The following is a 23,643-nucleotide window of genomic DNA, read 5'->3' as shown; positions in this document are numbered from 1 at the left end:
TTATTGTCTCAGCCTTTAGGCGGTCACAAGGCATATGAATTTATAGCAAACAAGGCAACACATACAGTGTAGGTTGTAATAGGGGGGCTCTTGATTTGACCCACGCGCCGCTACTGGGATAATAACCTTCCTGCCAAGTAATGATTACTGACATGGCAAATTCGGACTGGACTAAAATTACAGATGTGGCGATTTGTGCTCATGCACAAATTACAGGCCTCTCATCTTTTTAAGTGGGAGAACTTGCACAATTGGTGGCTGACTAAATACTTTTTTGCCCCACTGTATCCCATCTGAATAGCCTACCTCCATGTCTTCCTCATCTTCACACTCTTCTCAAACTGAACAGAACATAGGCTATAAACTAGTTCCTCGCAAGATTGGGCCTAGTCCAGAAAATACCAGGCGGTGTCAGAGGAAGGCCCTAAACAATACTCCAGCCACCCTAGTCATAGACTGTTCTCTCTGCTACCGCAGGGCAAGCGGTACCAGAGCGCCAAGTCTAGGTCCAAAAGGCTTCTGAACAGCTTCTACCCCCAAGCCATAAGACTCCTGAACAGCTAATCAAATGGATACCCAGACTATTTGCATTGCCCCCCCCCTCTTTTACGCTGCTGCTACTCTCCATTTATTATCTATGCATTGTCACTTTAACTCTACCTACATGTACATATTACCTCAATTACCTTGACTAACCTGTGCCCCCACACATTGACTCTGTACCGGTACCCCCTGTATGTAGACTCGCTACTGTTATTTTACTGCGGCTCTTTAATTATTTGTTATTTTTAACATCTATTTTTTACTTCACACTTATTTTCCTTAAAACGGCATTGTTGGTTGTATTCAGTTGTATTGTATTTAGTTGTACCAGTTGTATTCGGCGCATCTGACAAATGAAATTTGATTTCATGCAGCCTAGTTGTATTTATACCATCCCAGCAGCTATCTTAGAAATATAACTTTGCGCTGTGCTTCTCAAAGCATGCACTTCGTAGGCTATAGGCTATGGATCATTTGATTGAGACCACACTTAATAGCCTACAGGTGAACATGATATTGAGTGCCCAGTGCCCATCGGATAATCAGGGACGCTGGGCGGCATCAGGCACACATCGATACATAGCCTAATAAGAACTTAATTCTAAAACACTGCCGCCCCTCGTCCCCTATTAAAATAATACTAAATCCTACCATTGACTGAAATTGAAAAGGAAAAAAATCTTCCAGGTAACCATTCTGTAAATGTCGATCTGACCCTAACAAGACAGACACGTGATTGCTTACCTGGCCTTCAATATTCATTATGGCTTCTTCTAGATGTGAGTCTAGAGAGGAAATGCACATCAACAAGTAGGTGGATGTATATAAATATGTCAAACATGTACACATTACACACGATAGCTCTGGTACAGGTTGTTACACGTGGCTTGAGGGTCAAGATGTATGTAACGCTCTGGACCACCAGAGCTGTACAAAATTGCAGTTGTACAACAATGTTTTTTTTTAAAGCATTATTGTGAAACAGTCTTATTTAAATTAGCCTACTCTATGTAAAGTATAGATTTATGTATCAAAAGTATTGTTAACTTGGTAGCAATTCCAGTGTTGTGAGCCTTTCTTTTTGGTATCAATTCGTGCGTGTGTTGTGAGCATTTCCTCAGCGTGAATTAAGCACATTTGTTTTACGACAGTCTAAGTTTTACGACAGTTTAAGTTTTCTGTTTTTCAGTGTGGTTGCTAGTTACCTCAGCCACAAAGTCAAAACCCCCGCCCATTCCTACATTTTATTTGATTAAAATCAGATTTGAATCCTAACCACACTGCTAACCGTATGCCTAACATTAATCTTAAATTAAGACCAAAAAACTCATTTTTGTTTACATTCATTTTTACGATATAGGCTATAACTTTGTGGCTGTGGTAACTAGTGCTTCAGTTCAGGTTTTGATTTACAGCACCACAAAAAAGCCACGTGCGTTTGCATCGCGTGGAAAGAGTTTTTGGCACAATTCGCTCCGGCAGCTGATCTTATTTGTTCTACGAAGGTAACTATGTTTTTTAAATATATATTTTTTCTATTTCATCAGTTGCAAGAGGCTACCACAATGTGCTCAGCAAAGCATAACGTGATAGTCTTTTGATTTGTTGTAAATAAGAAATCCATGTTGGCTAACACTAGCTAAGTCGAGTTAACTGTTAGCTAGCTTGTTCTATTGATCCCTTCTGTAAAGTTGCAGTGTAACAGTAGTAGCTTGATTTGTTAATATCAATGAAAATGTTACAGCCATTACAAGTCACTGTATTGGTATCAATCGGAAACGTGATATAATGCATCGATCAGGTCAATTAATTAGCTAACTTACCTAGCTAAGTTACGTAGTTAGCGCAGGGGTTCTCAAACATTTTTGGGGCTGGGGACCACATTTGTTATAAATTCATCAGGGACCCCCTCATAATCATGACACAACTTGAGAGAGGACAACATAGCATACAAGTACTGTAGTTTTACTATAACGTTAGCAGTGCATGGCTGGATGAACCAAGTCTCGGGCCTTGGAAGGAACTCTTTGCATCGGAGAGTTTAGAGTTTTCAAACTAATTTCCGGCATTTTTGTCCCTTGTCAGCGAGCTTTGTTGTTGCAGCGTTAAAGCTAATATCCTGCCATAATACTACACCTTTCTACTCTATCTATGGGGTTCAGGGTTGATTTGTTATGCTCTGCCTGCTCAGTTTTTCACAAGCAAATGGCCAAACAGAATCAGCTCACCTGCTTTTACTCTATGATTTGAGTTTGATCTAAAATTATTTATTTTTATTTTTTAAGTAATAGTTTCACCATATGAAAACTAGAGCACGACTGACATGGGACTTTTGGATCCGAGTGAAAATATTAACCAATAACCGATATATCTGCTAATATAATAATACAAATATCTGGAATAAAAAATAAATAAATAAAACCCTCATAAACCTGATGTAATAAATTTGAGGAAACAATGTAAGCACCACATAAAATTTGGGATCACCGGTATGACAGTCTTTTAAAATAGAAAATGTGTTACTCTAGTGAAAGGATGAGATACTGCACTGATTCCAGCAAAAACACTTTCACGGCTCTGAAGACTGAACTGCCTCATACCAGCCACCTTGAAAACAACGAAACGGGACACATTTTCAATGTATTGGTATTTGGCACTAACCCTAAGTGAACGGCATCAAGTACTCTCACAGCTAGTTAGCAGGCTAGATGGTGGCAAAATGTGAATTTGGACCAGTCCCTGACCAATGACATCACAAGCATCAAAACAAGGCTATGAAGTGATGCTTTGTAACCTGCTGTGTTTTTTTGTCTCCCAAAACATTTTAATGACTGAGCTTGAGGAATACCCTTTGCAAAAAGATAATGTAACGCACCAGATTTTGCGGGCTTCACCGCTGTAACGGTGCATGTTCTTAGCACAGCACTTGCTTTACTTTTGGGCGTAGCATCCATTGTTTATCACGTCACCCAACATGACCTGGCAAGCTTCTATCTATTCAGTACTCACCTCTCTGACTGATGTGTATATAGTTGCATTGTTGGTATAGTGTCCATTCTTGCAGTAGAGGGCAAACGCAACATAGGCTTATAGCCAGTGCCCTCTTCAAGAAAAATAATGAAATGTGAAAATATAATTCTATGGAGAACATCTTTTTTATCAAGTTATGCGCCAAACACTAAATTTGGCGCATAACTTTATTCACATTTTCTCTACAGAGATAGTGAAAAATAACAACGAGAGAGAGCGAAATCATAGTGTTTTTACATATTACAATCATTTCATAGCCTAGGTTTCATTTTCAAACATTGGAGATTCAATAGACACATGCACATTCACACTGAGTTGCCATCTTCGAGGAACAGAAGTTAGCAAAAAGTTGGGGGTTGTATTTCATTAACGTCTTATTGAAAAGGTATGGATTTAACTATTGACCTTGGGAGAATCAATGTAGTAGGAGCTAGATTCCACAAAGCCTGGTCTCTGCTCCACTCTGTTGGGGAAATTCATCATAAACCTCCTTCACGATGGAGGTGGTGTTTAGTCCGCTAGTCAAAATGCTGAGTTTTGGCACTTTAGCAAGGCTTTATTCCCCAATTTTTAAAAACGTTTTCCATGTGGTCTATATTAAAGGGTACTTAATTTAATGTAACATGCTTTTCAAGTTCAATATTGGTGCACAATTTCTGCTTATCAAAGGGATGCAAAAAGCACACTTTTCGTGGAACAACACATTGTATTGTTAGGTCGCTGGTTAGAATTACGGAGGAAGACCCCCTGCAGTACTTTAATGGGACCCCATTTTAGAAACACTGGCATAGCTAGCTAGTTTTATTATGACATTGAGATAGCCAGGCATTTGGAAAAGTTTGTTGCTGACATTGTTTGAAAAACATATCTTGTCTTTGAAAATGAAATGCAAGGAATTGTTGCTTTGCCACTTAGCTAATATCATCTCCTATCTATCACAGGCGCACAAGAACATGTCTTTCCGAGGAGGTGGTGGAAGAGGTGGCCGTGGTGGCGGATTCAACCGTGGTGGAGGGGGAAGAGGAGGATACGGTGGTGGTGGTGGTGGAGGATATGGGGGTCGAGGTGGTGGCGGTGGTTTCCGAGGTGGACGAGGAGGCTTCCAGGACTATGGCCCTCCAGAATATGTTGTTGGTAAGATGACTGATTTGGCAATGTGATGATGCACCCATATTGATTAAACACTTTCTCGTGATGCAGGGGGCATTGTTGATGCTTGGCATCCTGAATTTACTCCAGTTGTCTATTAATGTCCATGTTGTCTGCCAGGCGTTGCAACCTCCCTTGTCGTGGGTTTACTTGCAGGTGATGATCCATGTTTTTTTCTGTACTGACCATATGTCCTTGCTCTTTCCTCCAGCCCTAGGGGAGTTTATGCACCCCTGTGAGGATGAAATTGTGTGCAAGTGTGTAACGGAGGAGAACAAAGTTCCCTACTTCAACGCGCCTGTGTACTTGGAAAACAAGGAGCAGATCGGGAAGGTGGATGAAATCTTCGGTCAGCTACGTGACTTTGTATCCTTTCAATGTTTTGTTGTCTAACCTGTATCGTATTTGTGGTTGGTTTATATCATTACATTCTTCAGTGATACAAAATACTAATCTCAATGTAAAAAGTTGCATGCTATGCATGCATTTTTCTACTGTTTAACACTGAATTTCATGTCATTTGTGACACTGGTTGGCCCCTTAACCTAAAGCTACAGTATTTCTCTGTCAAACTCTCTGATAATATGAAGGCTTCCTCGTTCAAAAAATTACAGAAGGTAAGCAATATCAGTTTGTTACATGTAGCAGAGCTTGACCAGTAGTTGCTTAAGTACTTTTTGTCTTGTCTATGATACCCAATCTGGCATCCGTGGGGTTATCTGAGAATGAGGAGCTTTGTGACGGGCAGTGCATTCATGCTTTTTGGAACAGAAATGACAGAAATACCTCCCTCAACTCTCCTGTCAATCAATCATCACCTGTGAATCAAACACGGATTCACAAATCTTTGTTTATTTTCTTTTAGCAGGAGCTCAGTGCAGCCCCTCTGCACAGCCAATGTGTAGTTCTGTTTTTGCCACAGTTGTATCATAATTCCCCCGCGGAACCTTTGCGCCATGGACACTGGATTGACCATAAATCTGTTTTAGTTATTGCATAGAAATGTCTTGACCTGTATTGTGTAACAGCATATTCTGGTCCACAGTTCTACGTAGACCCAATGAAACTCCTACCACTACAGAGGTTTCTTCCCAGACCACCGGGTGAAAAGGGTCCCCCAAGGGGAGGCAGAGGAGGTAGAGGTGGAAGAGGAGGTCCCCGCGGAGGTAAGAGTGAAATGCCAACCGCTCAGCCCCATGGGTGTTTTTTCTCTTGTGATTAAAAGTGGAGGAATGTTAGTCAATTGATATTCAAACAAAATACATTTGTCCTCCCAGGTGGATTCCGTGGTGGCAGGGGTGGTGGTGACCGTGGCGGATTTGGAAGAGGAGGCTTCGGTGGTGGGCGGGGAGGAGGAGGATTCAGAGGAAGAGGAGGCGGAGGCGGACGAGGATTCAGAGGTGAGTCCAAATCCTGGAAAAGGAATCCAAGTGACTGTGAATAGACCATTTGCTGTTTTTAGATTTCATGATGTGTGTTCCTGTGGCATTGATGCCTTTTTCTGTCATCCAGGTGGCAGATGATGACAAACACTGTATGCCCCGTGGGATCCTCACCAAGTGTCAATCCCTACAGGAAGCAAATCAGTGCAATGCGATGCTGGAGCTTGGCTCTGTTGGACTTGACATGGAGAATGAACATTTCATCTTTTTATACTGCGCAATTATCAATTTGTTTGGTTTTTGTATACCAATCTATGATGAATGTGTGAATTAATGGCTTTTTATTTAATGAACCTTGAAAGCACTCTGCTGTCACAGGGAATAGTATCATTAATGTCCCAGTTTTTGCAACTCTTCAACGTTGTTCACACTGGATGGTTTGGGGGTACATTTAGGAAGTGTCACGGTGTTATACTGTTGAATATGATTGAGAGCTTTCATGTTGGAGTGCAATGTTGATAAGAGACAGAAATGGATAATACCTGGAATTTTATAAGACATATAAGGCTTGGTTTGGTAAGTGGAAGATATGATGGACATTTGTATTCATTACAATCAGTGGAAAATATTGTATTTACCCCAGAAATCTAATGTGGTTACAGAGTACTGGCACCTTGTGTAAAGAAAAGCCTTTGATTAAATAGTGCTCTGTAGAAGTTTCTCCTGTTTTTATTTGGACTTCTAACTTAATGTCTTATTTTTTGCTCATGCAAAAATAAACAAGTGTTCCGGAATTGGAACAATACCTCCTTCAAATTCAGGGTGATTTTGTTTGTTTCAACACCTTTTGTCAACTGGTCATGTACCGAAAGGTTGCTAGTACCACTGCCGAAAGCAAATAGTCCAGCAGTTCTCTGCAAAGGCAAATTATTCATCTTTGAAATGAGTTAGCTGTTTGTGTGGGTTAAATGTGATAATTTATGTCTTCACCATACATTTGTCATTCTTATTGGTGTCCCATATCAAGCTGTACTGTGTCTTCTAAATGGCTACTGTGACTAATCTTGTGAGATACATCTCCTTGCTGTAATAATAGCTGTGTGGTCAACAGATGAGATACTCCACAGTGAGGAAATTACATTGCAGTTTCAAATGTCAATGCCTCACTTCAGGGGTCGATATCCATGTTCAGTTTGCCCTTTATGTGAGTACGATCTGTTGAGAGGCCAAGGCTTTTTTGGCACAGCTAGGTGGGTAGTCATCGTTCCCCCCCATAAACCCACAGGGTTGCTGGTTCAAGAATACCCCTTCACCAATTGACAGTGTGATCTACTGTATAATAAGGTTTGCTATGATTGGATAATATCCTCCAATAAATGTCAGGACCGTGTGCATTCACTGCATATGCGGTTGGCTGAGGATTTCATGGGTTTCCACAAATCATGGAACACATCGTCATGGACGCCAACACCTATCCTGATTGGTCGAGACGGTAGTTCTTGAACTGCCTCTGCAACCACCCCTTTCTCTCGTGCGGAAGAAAGAACATGGAGGCAGCTGGGAAGGTAAGTTCAAAGTATATGAAAAATCAACATTGTACACGTTTACATTTTGCGCTTTTAAAATGTGCAATGTTAACATTTTTGCCGTTGAAACGACATTAAAGCGTGTATTTTGCTCGCAAAGACAGATTTTGAATGGACATTGACCTGGCCGTAGAAGTTCCACGTATAGTCAGCGAGAGATTCCAATAAACATTGTAACGTTAGTCTGTTTCATGTTAAGCGGATGTGAATCAAGTTAAACTACCGTTATGCAATTAGAGGGGTCATGGGCTTTGAATTAATCTAGGTAGACAATAGCCGACCTAACTCCACTATTTACGATGGAGTTGTGGGCGGACTGGAGCTGCGATGTCACATACAATTAAGTTATGAAAAACTTGATTTCAGCACCCGAAGATAGCCCGCAATTGAACCATAATATGGATTTACAGTAGACGTTCAATATGACGATTCACGTCTCCAACTCAGTCATCAAGTTTTCTGAATACAAAACAGTGGTAGGCCCAACAACGACGAGACAGTAGGTGGAGAGCCCTGGCAGAGTAATGGGAGCAAAGAAGCTCTACCTAAAAAATAAAATAAAAATAAAAAGACTTCAGGAGACAGCAGAAAGAACACGCTTCATCGACAGGTTGCAGTGGAGAGGGTCAAAAGCTTCAAGTTCATCGGTGTGCACATCACTGACAACCTGAAATGGTCCCTTCACACATACAGTGTGGAGAAGGCACAACAGCGCCTCTCTGACCTCAGAAGGCTGAAGAAATTCGGCTTGGCCCCCAAGACCCTCACAAGCTTCTACAAATGCACCATTGAGAGCAATTTGTCGGGCTGTATCAACGCCTGGTATGGCAACCACACTGTCAGCTACGCCCACTGCCTTCCCTCCAGGATATCTACAGCGCCTGATGTCACAGGAAGGCCAATAAGCTCGTTACGTCAGCCACCCTAGCCACGGCCTGTTCACCCTGCTATCATCTAGAAGGCCGAGACAGTGCTGGGGCTGAGAGACTGGAAAAACGGCATCTTTCTCCAGGCCATCAGACTGTTAAATATTCACCACTAGCCGCCCAGTACTCTGCCCTGAACTTAATCACTGTTACTAGCCGGCTACCACCCAACACGTTAGCCTGCTGTCCTATGTACATAGCAGAGGGGGCAGGTGGGAGAAGCTGTAGGAGGAATGGCTAATTGTAATGGCTGGAATGAAATCAACGGAATGGTACTAATTAAAACACATCACACACGTGGAAATTGATTCAATTTCGGCCATTACAATGTGCCTGTCTTCTTATAGCTCCTCCCACCAGCCTCCTCTGGTACATAGACAAACACGGGTCACTTTTTAATAATGTTTACATACTGTTTCACCCACTTTTATATGTATACATGGTAACAAATTCCACATGAACTTTTAACATGGCACACCTGTTAATTGAAATGCATTCCAGGTGACTACCTCATGAAGCTGGTTGTGAGAATGCCAAGAGTGTGCAAAGCTGTCATCAAGGCAAAGGGTGGCTACTTTGAAAAATCTTAAATATACTTTATATTTTAATAGGTTACGGCCTAATGATTTTATTTCAATTGACTGATTTCCTTATATGAACTGTAACTCAGTAAAACCAATGAAATTGTTCATTGTTGCATTTATATTTTTGTTCAGTATACTACAATTTATTATGGGTATTTTTGTGACCATAACTAAAATAGTGTAGAAGAGACCACTTTGCTGTTTGCCTCTCAGGATGGTAACATCAGCTAGAATCACAAATGGTTCATGGCTGTTTCAAGTTGTCTCATGTTTGAACCAGTCCCCTCCAGATTAAACTAGAGATTGTATACTGGCTTTAGTAGAGATTGTATACTGGCTTTAGTAGGCCTGGCTCTAGACTACAGATTAAAGTCCGTCCAACTGCTAAGAGGCCCAGTCACTGCACATTCCATCTTCTATCACTGACCACCCTCCTCTCTTCAACTGCACTCACCACAGACTCCAATCAATCTTCCAAATTCATATTTTCTGTGTATGAAGTTGACTGTTGACACATTGAGCTTCTCTCTTCCAGGTGATCAAGTGCAAGGCAGCAGTAGCTTGGGAGGCTGGGAAACCTCTGTCCATTGAGGAGGTGGAGGTGGCCCCACCCAAGGCCAACGAAGTGCGCATCAAGGTAACCCTTCCCTTTGCCAAAAATGTCTAAGACTAATGCACCTGTATTGTACTTGCATTACATGTCCAGCAACAACATAACCAACAACCTCATCCTGCAGTAGACTGCTGTATCTTTGGTTTGTGTGTGTGTGATACAATATATATTCCAAGAACCATGTCAGTGAGCACTCGCTCTGTAAAACATCCGATACTGCAACCCACTCCAAGACCATTATCCCGCTTCCATCACGTCCAGGGGTGGAAAGATGCATTGTTACTCTAACTTCAAGATTTTGCTGATCCCTGCCTACAGACAGAAACTAAAACAAGAAGCTCCCACGGATACGGGTCCGACTGCAGTAAAACATTCGAAACCGTGGATTGATGGCAGCATTCGTGTGAAACTGAAGGGGCACGAACCACTGGTAATCAAGAATACAAACAGTGTATTCCCTCCGCAAGGCTATCAAACAAGCTAAGCGCCAGTACAGAGACAAAGTAGAATCCTCAATTCAACGGCTCAGACACAAGAGGTTGTGGCAGGGTCTACAGTCAATCACGGACTACAGAAGAAACCCAAGTCACGGACCAGGATGTCTTGCTCCCAGGCAGACTAAATAACTTTTGCCCGCTTGAGTACAGTGCCACTGACACGGCCTGCAACAATGCGCTCTCCTTCACTGCAGCCGAAGTGAGTAAGACATTTAAACGTGTTAACTCACATACTGTTTGATGCAGGCCGCTCTTCGACAGGGATGAACTGTTCAGCAGCTGGAATACCGTGGGGAGCTTCTTGTGTTTCCCTGTCTCCCCGCCCAAATAGATTCAGTGGGCCAGCTGTGAGGAAGTCATCTTTGGAATATGTTCAACAGGGCCTATCTGGCTCAGTGTTTAGACTAGATAGTGTCATTTATGGTATACTCTATAAGCATTTTACCACATTCCTCTAATAGCTAGCTGTCTGTCTTGCACCATTTAGACAACCATGTGATAGTTTCTATGATCAACATAGCAGGTGCAGTTGTTGGTATTGTACTGTAGGGAATAGTCCTGGTGGGTTGAGATGTGGTTCAACAATTAGGGATGTTTTAGGCTAGTTGGCACACGTGCTTCATAGCCTACTGGGTGTGATGGATGAATTAACTAATGGCAATGTTGTCTTTCAGGTCTTTGCGACAGGGGTTTGTCACACAGATGCCTTCACCTTGAGTGGCAGCGACCCTGAGGGACTTTTCCCTGTCATCCTGGGTCATGAGGGCGCCGGGACAGTCGAAAGCGTAGGAGAGGGAGTCACCAAGTTCAAACCAGGTGAGGGACTGTGAATATCAACAAATGTATTATCCCTAAAACAGTTAGAGCATTGGACCAGTAACCGAAAGGTCGCTGGTTCAAATTCCCGAGCCGACAAGGTGAAAAATCTGTCTGTGTACTTGAGAAAGACACTTAACCCTAATTTGCACCAGGGGTGCCATACTACTATGGCTGACCCTGTCAACAACACATTTCACTGCACCTATAGTGTATTCATACCCCTTGACTCATTCCACATTTTGTTGTGTTACAGCCTGAATTAAAAAGGGATTTAATGGTGAGTCTTTCTGGGTAAATCTCTAAAAGCTTTGCACACCTGGATTGTACAATACTTGTACATTATTTTTCAAAAAAGTATTTTAAGCTCTGTCAAGTTGGTTGTTGATCATTGCTACACAGCCATTTTCAAGTCTTGCTATAGATTTTCAAGCTGCTTTATGTCAAAACTGTAACTTGTCCACTCAGGAACATTCAATGTTGTCTTGGTAACAAACTCCATTTTTTATTTGTCCGTGTGTTTTAAGATCTTGTCCTGCTGAAAGGTGAATTTGTCTCCTAGTGTCTGTTGGAAAGAGTTGTTTTGGCATAAAGATAAACGGAATAGAGCTAAACACAGGCAAAATCTTAGAGGAAAACCTGGCTTTATGCTAAAACAACTCCCTAGTACTTCGCCGATGACGAGCATACCCATAACATGATGCAGCCACCACCATGCTTGAAAATATGAAGAGTGATGTGTTTTCTTGGACTTGTCCCAAGTATAACGCTTTGTATTCAGAACAAATATTTCTTTGCCACATTTTTGCAGTATTACATTAGTGCCTTTTTGCAAACAGGATGCATGTTTTGGAATATATTTATTATGTACAAGCTTCCTTTTCACTCTATTTAGATTAGTAGTGTGGAGTAACTGCAATGTTGTTGATCCATCCTTAGTTTTCTCCTATCATAGCCATTAAACTCTGTAACTGTGTTAAAGTCACTGTTGGCTTTCTGGTGAAATCCCTGAGCGGTTTCTTTCCTCTCCGGCAACTGAGTTAGGAAGGACGCCTGTATCTTTGTAGTGACTGGGTGTATAGATACACCATCTGAAGTGTAATTAATAACTTAACCATGCTCAAAGGGATATTCAATGTTTCCTTTTAAAATGTTTACCCATCTACCAAAAAGTGCCCTTCTTTGCGAGGCATTGGAAAACCTATCTGGTCTTTGTGGCTGAATCTGTGTTTGAAATTCACTGCTCGACTGAGGGATTTTACAATTATCTGTATGTGTTGGGTACAGAGATGAGGTAGTCATTCAAAAATCAAGTTAAACAATATTATTACACATACAGTGAGTCCATGCACCTTATTATGTGACTTGTTAAGCACATTTTTATTCCTGAACTTATTTAGGGTTGCCATAACTAAGGGTTGAATACTTATTGACTCAATACATTTCATCTTTTCATTTTTACTAGCTTGTAAACATGTCTAAAAACATATTTCCATTTTGATATGATGGGGTATTGTGTGTGTAGGCCAGTGACACAATCTACATGTATTTCCTTTTAAATTCAGGCTGTAACACAACAAAATGTGGAAAAAGTCAAGGGCAGCGAATACTCTGTATCTGGTGTATGTGACAATACATGTTGTTTTATTTTAAGCCAGAACTAACATGCCAGAATCAACTCATACCAGTACTTGATCAGTTGAATCGGATGATCAGTCGAATCAGATGTTTAGGTACTGGGCTGGAATGAAATTATGTTTGAATGAAATCGCCCTCCTGAACTGTCTCCTTACTAAAAGTCATTTTTATCTCCTAGGTGACACCGTCATCCCATTGTATGTGCCGCAGTGTGGTGAGTGCAAATTCTGCAAAAACCCCAAGACCAACCTCTGCGGGAAGATCAGGTAACTAGAAGGGAATCTGGCCTGTCAATAGTGCAGGATGAGTCCATTATAGCTTGGAAGGTTGAGGTCAAGCTCATTCTATTTTCAAAGTCAGCCAGGTAGGCAGTGAAGGACTGAGCATATCTGTAATGACAGTTAGAATAATCTCAGATATAATAGGACCGTATGCTACTCCAGTCTTGGGATTGAAATAGCTGCTGTGCGGGCGAAGAACCAACCAGTGTTGCGAACACCAACATTGCAACTTAAACCAAATTCTGTCAGGCAGAGGTCTGAAATAGCCCCTGAAATAGTTGACAAAAATGTTTGTGCCCCCCTTCAGCATTGGGGAACATCCTGCGCGCGTGCGCACACACCACGTCTATTTCTATGGGCACAAGCCCTGTTCATGACAGAAACAGTTTACACCCCTGTTGGTGGAGAGAATTTTGCAGGTTTAAAGCTTGTTTCCTGCAATTCTACGTGTTTTGTCATGGGGGCGCAAAGAAAATGTTGTTTTAAAGCAAATTGTCTTGCAGTTCTTTTCTTTTTTTCCACGTCTAATGTGTATTCATGTGATATTTGGGTGACAATTGCTACAATATCTGTGGGCTAAAAAACCTAAATATAACAAGGTTAGCTGACATGGGCCAGTTGATCTGGACATTTCGGAGAAGTTATAATTAGCCCTCTAAGCTATGCAATGACTAACATGACAAGATCAACAGATGATGTACTACCCAATTTCGAAATTGTACCTTGTGCATTATATTATTACAACTGGCTGTTACTGATAATTATTCGCCCCCTCTCCAGAATGACCCAGGGCCGGGGTCTGATGCCTGACAGCACCTCGCGGTTCACCTGCAAGGGCAAGCAGCTGTTCCACTTCATGGGGACCAGCACCTTCTCTGAGTACACAGTGGTGGCCGACATATCGGTGGCCAAGGTGGATGAGAAGGCCCCCCTGGACAAGGTGTGCTTGCTGGGCTGCGGCGTCTCCACGGGCTACGGAGCTGCCCTCAACACTGCCAAGGTTGGTGGGAGACGCCAGGCTGCAAAAGTACCTAGTCTAGAAGTGGAAAGCACAAGCGATGAGTTACAGCTTTGTGTCATTTGGTTGTATCACTTTGTTTTCTATCCTCTGTAAATTAACTTTCCACTCGTGCAAATACTTAGTTAATAAGTCCACTGGTTTCAAATTGAGGAAAGCAAATTAATAGGCAATGATCATAATAAAACACATCTGACACTAAAATTGTATGACATTGTTTAACTGACAAAAGCCATTCTCTAACTCTTGCGTTCCCAACCTACCTCCAGGTTGAGCCTGGCTCCACTTGTGCCATTTTCGGCCTGGGCGCCATCGGCCTTGCCGTCATCATGGGCTGCAAGGTTGCCGGGGCGACCAGGATAATCGGTGTGGACATAAACCCAGACAAGTTTGACAAGGGCAAAGAGTTTGGGGCCACCGAGTTGGTGAACCCCAAGGACCACAGCAAGCCCATCCAGGAGGTGCTGGTGGAGATGACCGACGGTGGGGTGGACTACTCCTTTGAATGCATCGGCAACGTGGCTATTATGGTAAGACTGTCCATTTTAATAAAGTTAATAATGTCACATTAATAAATGATTTTGCTATCTCTCAATTCAATTATCTTTATGTCTCTTCCTTCACCAGAGAATACTTTTTTCAAACGATATGAACAGAAAATATTTTATATTTATATGGAACGATAAAACTAAATATAAATATATATAAATATTTTTATAAAATCTATTACTGATTTCAAAATGGTGGGCTGAAACTGACTAATTTAAAAGCCCTGGATGTGACCTTAAGGGTATCCTGGATACAGAAACTATATTCCAATCCAAACTGGATTTCAGCTAAATTAACTAAATGCGACATTCTGATTTTCACACACAACCTCCTACCTTTTCTGAAAAATGTCTCTACCAAAACAACAGTATTTTTTTAGCAGTGCATCTCCATTCCTCCAGGAGGCAATAAAAGCATGGTTACAGTTACAATTCTATCTACTTGAAAACCCTGAGGAAATTCTTCAGCAACTTATTTGGTACAACACAAATATTGAAATTGATGGACAACCACTTTGTTGGCAACCTTTTATTGAAAAACACATTTATTTTCTAAATGACATTGTGGACAAGGATGGAATGTTGCTTGATTTTGGAACATTGTGTCGAACCTATGGGGATATTTAAACAAGTCATATATGCTGAGTTGGTGTCTGCTATACCCCCCACATGGAAGGTTAAGATGAAGATAGAAAAGCACAACATAACTGTGTGCCGTCCTTGCTACAGGTTCAAGGCTGGCTTTCCCATCACTCCATCAAGCAACATATTAACCCTCAGCTTATCATCTTTGGTGACCTCAATGTCCATAGGTATTCAATTAACAACACCATATTTTCTGCTAGGTAAAATATTAATATCCAAAACACCTAACCTTTTTAAACCATTTGTTAAGACACCGATTCATCCTTGAATGTACAATTTATTATTAGAAATCAGAAAATTCAACAGCATCAAAGAAAGTGGGAGTGTTGGTTTACTCTTTAGGCATATTTATTTGACTAAGTTGACTAGAGTTCTATTGAACAATGTTAATTAAAGCAAATATACTGTGTAATTATAGGGCAAAATGTTCCATATGCCATGGAATGTAAGCTAACAATAATTTGTCCTCATTTCTTTTTGTATTAGGCTACACCATGGCATTGTTGTATTGTGTCTGTCTATTGTTATGTACATTGTCCTCAGTTCTTATGGTTGTCTAACAAAATAAAGACACTCTCCAACACTATGGAAGGTGTTATACTCTTCACCACCAGAGGTCACTGTAGGGGATACTTCAGGCTTGGACCACAACCGCAAAATACATGTCACTTTGCTAAGCAGATGAGTATTTAGGGAATCCAATCTTCTGATGATGGTCAATTGGTTGTTTCAGAGGGCAGCTCTGGAGGCGTGCCACAAAGGCTGGGGCGAGAGCATCATCATCGGGGTGGCCGGCGCAGGGCAGGAGATCTCCACACGTCCGTTCCAGCTGGTTACCGGCCGTGTGTGGAGGGGCACAGCATTTGGAGGTTAATGTCGTGGATGATTTTCATAAGGAACCTTGCCTTTTTTGACGTAAATGTATTTTACTCTGTAAAGTCACCTATGTTTTGGATAAATATGTAGTTATGAGACTTTTTTTAATGGAAGTATGATAATGCAGTAAGGTAATGCATAGATTCCTCCATTATGTTTTCCTGTTCCTTTGTCCCAGGCTGGAAGAGTGTGGATAGCGTCCCCAAACTAGTGACTGACTACATGAACAAGAAGCTGAAGGTGGATGAGTTTGTAACCCACACCTTGCCCTTTGACCAGATCAATGAGGCCTTTGACCTCATGCATGCTGGAAAGAGGTAAATAGATCAGGTGTTGCATCATATTACATCAGTGTGATGTTAGTTTATAAAAATATATACTTCCAACACAGTATATTAAATGCTTTTAAATCTGTATGCTAATCACTGTGTTTTAATGTGTCCTTTACAGTATCCGTACCGTCTTGAAGTTCTGAAGTGCCTCCCTGCCATGTTCACCTTCAGGCCTTTATAAAACAATCACCTTTCATACACTGTAGCACTTAACCCTGTGCACTTAATGTCATTCAACTTTCAGAATTAGCTCTCCAGTCCAGTTGCGTACATATGTAGCTCTGTCGATGTCAATTAGGATCAATAAAACGTTTCAAAAAAGCAATAGTCCGCTCTTGTTTTCTTTACAGTTTTTGAAACGAAATGTGCCATAGGTACCGGCTATACTTTAAAAAAAAAAAAAAAAAAATTCTGGATGACTCAGAAATTGGACAAAGGACTTTCCAGACTAAAGCTCAACCATTTAATCCTATTGAAGTCTGGCAATCATCCAGAGCTCCACAACCAAATGGTTTACTTATGCGACATTGATTTGAATGATCATGGATGCATCATTGAAAGGGACTTAACAGGTCAAATATGATGGAGCAAAACAACTTAGGCATTATTTTGAGCAGAGTATTGGCATGTTTTGATATTGACTGATGCAGTAAGATTGTCACTGAGTCACCCTGGTATCAGCATATGAAAATGCATGCACTGATTAATGGAGACTAAATAAAATGTCTGCATTGTGTACTGAAGTGGTAATAAAATAGGTGGGTAAACCCTAATGCCTTAAACTAGTGTAAAAATAAAACGATTCACACAATAAATAGTGGTCATAGACTTAATTACTGTACTTTCAAAGTGCTCCAAGCAAATTTGAAGTTGGAAGAGCTCATATCTGTGAGCATGCGCAGTTAGGTTTACCATACTTGGTTGTCATGTTGGAAAGCGCAATCCAATCCGCTTTTATGTTTCACATTACAGAATTGTGAATCCGATAATCAGAAGATGGCGACAGCTGAGTCGGTGAGGGATTGCATTAACTCTACATTTTGTAACATAATGGGCAGTTTTAGGTTACAGTTATACTCATAACGTGATATATTAGCTAGTGATGCAAATGTATGGTGGGTGTTGCTGCGAGTTCACGACCACCGCAAATGTGAGAATGATTGTTGGAATGTTCGACTCTTCGAGGGCTCCTAAGTGAACCACGAGCTGTCGCTAGCTAATCGATTGTGCATGCTGGAGTTGGGGATATAGCAAGTTACAAGACGTCTCAATGTTAGTCACTATACCTTCATAAGTATTGAAGGTTAAAAATATCCATGCCCAGCCGTTAACAGTACTAGTAACAGGCATGATCGCCACCGCCCCTTCAAGAAAGGTGGCTAGCGAGTTGACCTTCTTGGTGCGTTCCAGGGATAAGTTGCACCAGTTGGGCGTAAAAATTTTAATGGTTTATCTCAAATGCTAGGTCGCTTTTTGAGATCTCTTCCCCATCTCTCCAGGAATCAAGTTTGAATCCCCCTAATTCCGAGGCGAAAAAAAGTGAAACTGGTCAAGAAGTTGTAAATCCTGAAGATTACATCAAACATCCACTACAAAATAGGTAAGTACTATAGCTGCTTAACCTAGCTAGTTCCACATGAAAATACACAACTAACTATATCCATTGGGATATCAGTATCCACTAGTGTTAATGCCTGACTATGGTTTATACCAGCCTTGTCAGGCATGGGTTAAAATATTACAGGAAGCACTGTATATCCCTAAAAGTGTACTGTGGCGCTTATCTGCACCATTATCCACAGACCACTTGCCCTGTTACCACAAGGTTGCTGGTTCAACTACTGCTCATCTTATTATATGCCCATTTAACATACACTTTTATCCAAAGCGTCTTAGTCTTGAGTGAATGCATTTTACATATGGGTGGCCCCAGCGGGAATCGAACCCACAACCTTTGGCATTGCAAGCGCCATGCTCTACCAGCCACACAGGACCAACATCTTCCCCCTCAATCATTACACAATGTGTAAGAAACGTACATAGTAAACTGAAAACTGTCAAGGTTGACGTGGAGTGTGTTTTGCCTGATGCATTGTCAATATATGCTTATAGGCTATAGACAGGTTGGTTGTTAAGCAACAAAACCGATGCATTTACAACTGTGGGGCAAAGCTGACAGGGTTGGCTTAGAATGTTGACATGTAAACTATATTTAGTCTCCAAATGTTCATTGAAAATATAAATACATTTGCACAATGAGCTCTTGTCTTTCAAATACATTGTTGTTGGTTAGCTAGCTAGTGAATTCTTGCCATATTAGCATTGCCATGAAATCAGTCAAAACACCTGTTGTTAGATATCTGACCGTTCAGAATCATAACCAATCATGGCCTCTGGACACATTGATGCTCACACATTATTTTTGTGACGTCAGCCAATCCATCTATAGTGTTGACACAAAATCGTTGAATTTGGTTTGCTATGCAGATGGGCTCTGTGGTTCTTTAAGAATGACAAAACGAAAACCTGGCAAGCAAACCTCCGTCTCATCTCCAAGTTTGACACAGTGGAAGACTTCTGGGCGTAAGTATTTTATTGTAGAAAGTCACCTGCAACATCTTACATATATTCAGACTCTGAGTGTCTTACTGCGTCACTACTGTGCCTGTCCTCCTGTTTTCCCAGTCTGTATAATCACATCCAACTATCAAGTAACTTGATCTCCGGCTGTGACTACTCACTTTTCAAGGTAAGGATGATTTTTCCCTATCTGTAATCTCACACATGCTCCTTTTTCTTCCATACCCATTTCTACATCCATAACAGCACATTTTTGTTGAGGTTGTGGCCAGTAGCAGCAACTGATGAAATTGTCCATAAAACAATTATGTTAATTCACAAATTCAGTTGAGTTATTGACTTGCGCAGTGCCTTTTAGACAGAGGGCTACACTATGACAGGGAGTTGTCACATCTCCCAAGGTCTCGTTTCAGCCTGTGGCTTTAGCTTTCACTGCAAGGGTTATGACCCCACCCAAGGAGGTCAGTCTGCCCTAAATAGACCACTACTCAGACTGTTAAACAGCCTCTATCAGTCATAATTCAATGTCATGATCTTATACTAGTATTGGTTGGCTGCTTTTCACGTCAGTCAGCTTTCATTTCCATTCCTTATGTCGAACTAGATTTCAGTTTTAGGTTTCATCTATTCCTCTTAAGTAACAACTAAACGAACCGAGTTGTTCTTGGGTATAGCTTAATCCCTTTATCTGAAAACTAGTTTAATACAAAGCTCATCTATGTAGTATCAAGTTCTGCAAACAAAACAAGCAAATGTCGGGGCTCATCTCACACAAACTTACCCTAGTAAAACTGACTATCCTACTGATCCTCGACTTCGGCGATGTCATCTACAAAATTGCTTCCAACACTCTACTCAGCAAACTGGATACAATTTATCACAGTGCCATCCGTTTTGTCACTAAAGCACCTTATACCACCCACCACTGCGACTTGTATGCTCTAGTCAGCTGGCCCTCGCTACATATTCGTCGCCAGACCCACTGGCTCCAGGTCATCTACAAGTCCATGCTAGGTAAAGCTCCGCCTTATCTCAGTTCACTGGTCACGATGGCAACACCCATCCGTAGCACGCGCTCCAGCAGGTGTATCTCACTGATCATCCCTAAAGCCAACACCTCATTTGGCCGCCTTTCGTTCCAGTTCTCTGCTGCCTGTGACTGGAACGAATTGCAAAAATCGCTGAAGTTGGAGACTTTTATCTCCCTCACCAACTTCAAACATCTGCTATCTGAGCAGCTAACCGATCGCTGCAGCTGTACATAGTCTATCGGTAAATAGCCCACCCATTTTTACCTACCTCATCCCCATACTGTTTTTATTTATTTACTTTTCTGCTCTTTTGCACACCAATATCTCTACCTGTACATGACCATCTGATCATTTATCACTCCAGTGTTAATCTGCAAAATTGTAATTATTCGCCTACCTCCTCATGCCTTTTGCACACAATGTATATAGACTCCCCCCTTTTTTTCTCTACTGTGTTATTGACTTGTTAATTGTTTACTCCATGTGTAACTCTCTGTTGTGTCTTCACACTGCTATGCTTTATCTTGGCCAGGTCGCAGTTGCAAATGAGAACTTGTTCTCAACTAGCCTACCTGGTTAAATAAAGGTGAAATAAAAAATAAAATAAAAATAAATCTTTGCAGACAAGCAACCCCTGACCTATAAAGGCAAAAAAAGTAATGATTTGAACTTTGCCCTTTAACCCCTGAGCCTGGTCTGTTTTTGTGCTGCAGGATGGTATCGAGCCCATGTGGGAGGACGAGAGGAACAAGCGTGGTGGCAGGTGGCTCATCACACTTTCGAAACAGCAGCGCAGGGCCGACCTCGACCGCTTCTGGCTGGAAACGGTTAGTACCCCATCCCTACAGGTCTGATTACATGCACAAAGGGCATAACTACACAAAGATGTATGAACCATTTGTATGTAACCCTACTCTGTAAAAGTTGGTGTATTTATCTCATGTTAAGTGTGTGGGACATAACTCTGCTATCTAGTGGCCTGTCTCTCACACAGAAACACACACACACACACACACAATATATATATATTCACACAGCCTTTTTCCCAGAAGTACACATCTACAAGTGCATTACTTGGACATGCAATATATGTCTCAGAAAGTTGATTATGTCTAGCTGTCATGAAAGTATTAAAACATCTGGCTGTCCATGTGCATTTCAGCTCCTGTGCCTAGTGGGCGAAGCCTTCGATGACCACAGTGATGATGTATGCGGGGCAGTAGTTAACATCCGAACGAAAGGAGACAAACTTGCGATATGGACAACAGACTACGAAAACAAGGATGCTATTACACACATAGGGTGAGCCGGCGTCGCCATACCATTTAGTTAGCCCTGAAAGATGTTGACCATCTCTTGTTTTTATCCATATCCAGATATTTTTACTAGACTGTATTTTCCCTCCTCTGTAGACAAGTGTGGAAGGAGAGGTTAGGCGTGCCACACAAGGTGATCATCGGATATCAATCACACGCGGACACTGCCACCAAGAGTGGTTCCACCACCAAGAACAAGTTTGTTGTCTAAGGAGGTTTTTTTTGTTGGTTGGTTGTTTTTCCTTTCCGTTTCCATGGCGTTTGTTGAAATGCTGTTGCGAAGTTTAATCTGCTACCCAATTGAAACCAAAGCTTCAACACAGACAATTGCCTTTATTCAATCAATTGCAATATGATTTCACGACAAAATGGTCTCATTCATATTTGCCCTGAAACAAACCTATACCTTCGATGAAGGGTGGGAATAACCATGAGAATTGAAATACCCCCAAGAAGTTATCCATGTTCTTTTTTTTATGTGCCATTTCCCTTTTCTTACTGAGGATATACTAGGAGGCTTTTTGTTGATATATTTTATGTTTAACAGCATCACACTCGTAGCTGCCAGGGATTTGTCTGCGTAAGTGTGTTTTCGGGACACCTAATTCCAAACTGTAAAAAAATATATATAACAAATATATATATATATATTAGTACCAGTCAAAAGTTTGGACACCTACTCATTCAAGGGTTTTTCTATATTTTTACTATTTTCTACATTGTAAAATAATAGTGTAGATATCAACTATAAAATAACACATGGAATCATGTAGTAACCAAAAAAGTGTTAAACAAATCAAAATATATTTTATATTTAAGATTCTTCAAAGTAGCCACCCTTTGCCTTGATGACAGCTTTGCATACTCTTGGCATTCTCTCAATGCATTCTTTGGAATGCTTTTTTTCATCTGGAATGCAGTCTTGAAGGAGTTCCCACAAATGCTGAGCACTATAATGCATTTTCGGAATGTAAAATTGCTTTCAGTGTAAACTTAAACAGCAAAAAACAAATAAGGATGTAGAAAATATAAAATATGTTTTTTATTTATTTAATATAATCTATCAGTCATCAAAATAATTGCTGAACAGTCAGGAGAATAATAAAACATTCCCAAACCATCTTAATTGGATTGAGGTCAGGTGATTGTGGAAGCCAGATCATCTGATGCGGCACTCCATCACTCTCCTTGGTCAAATAGCCCTTACACAGCCTGGAGGTGTGTTGGGTCATTGTCCTGTTGAAAAACAAATGATAGTCCCACTAAGCGCAAACCAGATAGGATGGCGTATTGCTGCAGAATGTTGTCGTAGCCCTGCTGGTTAAGCGTGCCTTGAATTCTTAATAAATCACTGACCGTTACCAGCAAAGCACTGTCACACCACCACGTCCATGCTTCACGGTGGGAACCACACAGGCAAAGATAATCTGTTCACCTACACTTTGTCTCACAAAGACACAGCGGTTGGATAAAAAAATCTCAAATTGGACTCATCAGACGAAAGGACAGATTTCCACCGGTCTAATGTCCATTGCTTGTGTTTCTTGGCCCAAGCAAGTCTGTTCTTCTGTTTGGCGAAGGCCTGATTTACACAGTCTCCTCTGAACAGTTGATGTTGAGATGCGTCTGTTACTTGAACTCTGTGAAGCATTTATTTGGGCAGCAATTTCTGAGGCTGTTAACTAAGGAACTTATCCTCTGCAGCAGAGGTAACTTTGGGTTTCCTTTCCTGTGGCGGTCCTCATGAGAGCCAGTTTAATCATAGTGCTTGATGGTTTTTGCGACTGCACTTGAAGACACTTTCAAAGTTCTTGATATTTTCCGGATTGACTGACCGTCTTAAAGTAATGATGGACTGTCATTTCTCTTTGCTTATTTGAGCTTTTCTTGCCATAATATGGACTTGGTCTTTTACCAAATAGCCCTATCGTCTGTATACCACCCTTGACACAACACAACTGATTGGCTCAAATGCATTAAGGAGGAAAGAAATTCTACAAATGAACTATAACAAAGCACACCAGTTAATTGAAATGCATTCCAGGTAACTACATCATGAAGCTGGTTGAGAGAATGCCATGAGTGTGCAAAGCTGTCATCAAGGCAAAGGTTGGCTACTTTGAAGAATCTCAAATGTAAATTATATATTTTTGGGTTATTACATGATTCCATATGTTATTTCATAGTTTTGATGTCTTCACTATTATGTAGAAAATAGTAGAAATACAGAACCCCTGGAATGAGTAGGTGTG

At 41.1% G+C, this 23,643-nt stretch overlaps 3 protein-coding genes across 3 annotated transcripts; all 3 read left to right on the top strand.

Annotated features, from left to right (window-relative positions):
* The first annotated feature begins 1,923 nt into the window (after positions 1-1,923).
* Positions 1,924-6,914, top strand: LOC112221042 (H/ACA ribonucleoprotein complex subunit 1). Its single transcript, XM_024383106.2, has 7 exons — positions 1,924-2,048; positions 4,515-4,707; positions 4,934-5,088; positions 5,280-5,339; positions 5,768-5,888; positions 6,000-6,122; positions 6,235-6,914. Exons 2-7 carry the CDS (start codon positions 4,527-4,529, stop codon positions 6,243-6,245), a joined length of 651 nt encoding a protein of 216 aa, XP_024238874.1. The 5' UTR covers positions 1,924-2,048; positions 4,515-4,526; the 3' UTR covers positions 6,246-6,914.
* Positions 6,915-7,564: 650 nt separating this feature from the next.
* On the top strand, positions 7,565-16,789 carry LOC112221040 (alcohol dehydrogenase class-3). The gene is made up of 9 exons (XM_024383104.2): positions 7,565-7,669; positions 9,736-9,837; positions 10,985-11,126; positions 12,943-13,030; positions 13,826-14,045; positions 14,333-14,593; positions 15,990-16,125; positions 16,311-16,449; positions 16,583-16,789. The coding sequence occupies exons 1-9, from the start codon at positions 7,652-7,654 to the stop codon at positions 16,605-16,607; spliced, it is 1,131 nt and encodes a 376-aa protein (XP_024238872.1). The 5' UTR covers positions 7,565-7,651; the 3' UTR covers positions 16,608-16,789.
* Positions 16,790-17,385: 596 nt separating this feature from the next.
* On the top strand, positions 17,386-22,108 carry eif4ea (eukaryotic translation initiation factor 4ea). Its single transcript, XM_024383105.2, has 7 exons — positions 17,386-17,478; positions 17,964-18,064; positions 18,952-19,047; positions 19,150-19,213; positions 20,789-20,902; positions 21,238-21,377; positions 21,488-22,108. Exons 1-7 carry the CDS (start codon positions 17,461-17,463, stop codon positions 21,600-21,602), a joined length of 648 nt encoding a protein of 215 aa, XP_024238873.1. The 5' UTR covers positions 17,386-17,460; the 3' UTR covers positions 21,603-22,108.
* Positions 22,109-23,643: the final 1,535 nt, after the last annotated feature.

The sequence above is a fragment of the Oncorhynchus tshawytscha genome, linkage group LG21, assembly GCF_018296145.1.
Source record: "Oncorhynchus tshawytscha isolate Ot180627B linkage group LG21, Otsh_v2.0, whole genome shotgun sequence".
In the NCBI taxonomy this organism is placed as follows: domain Eukaryota; kingdom Metazoa; phylum Chordata; class Actinopteri; order Salmoniformes; family Salmonidae; genus Oncorhynchus; species Oncorhynchus tshawytscha.
This window is presented reverse-complemented; position numbering and strand designations above follow the sequence as displayed.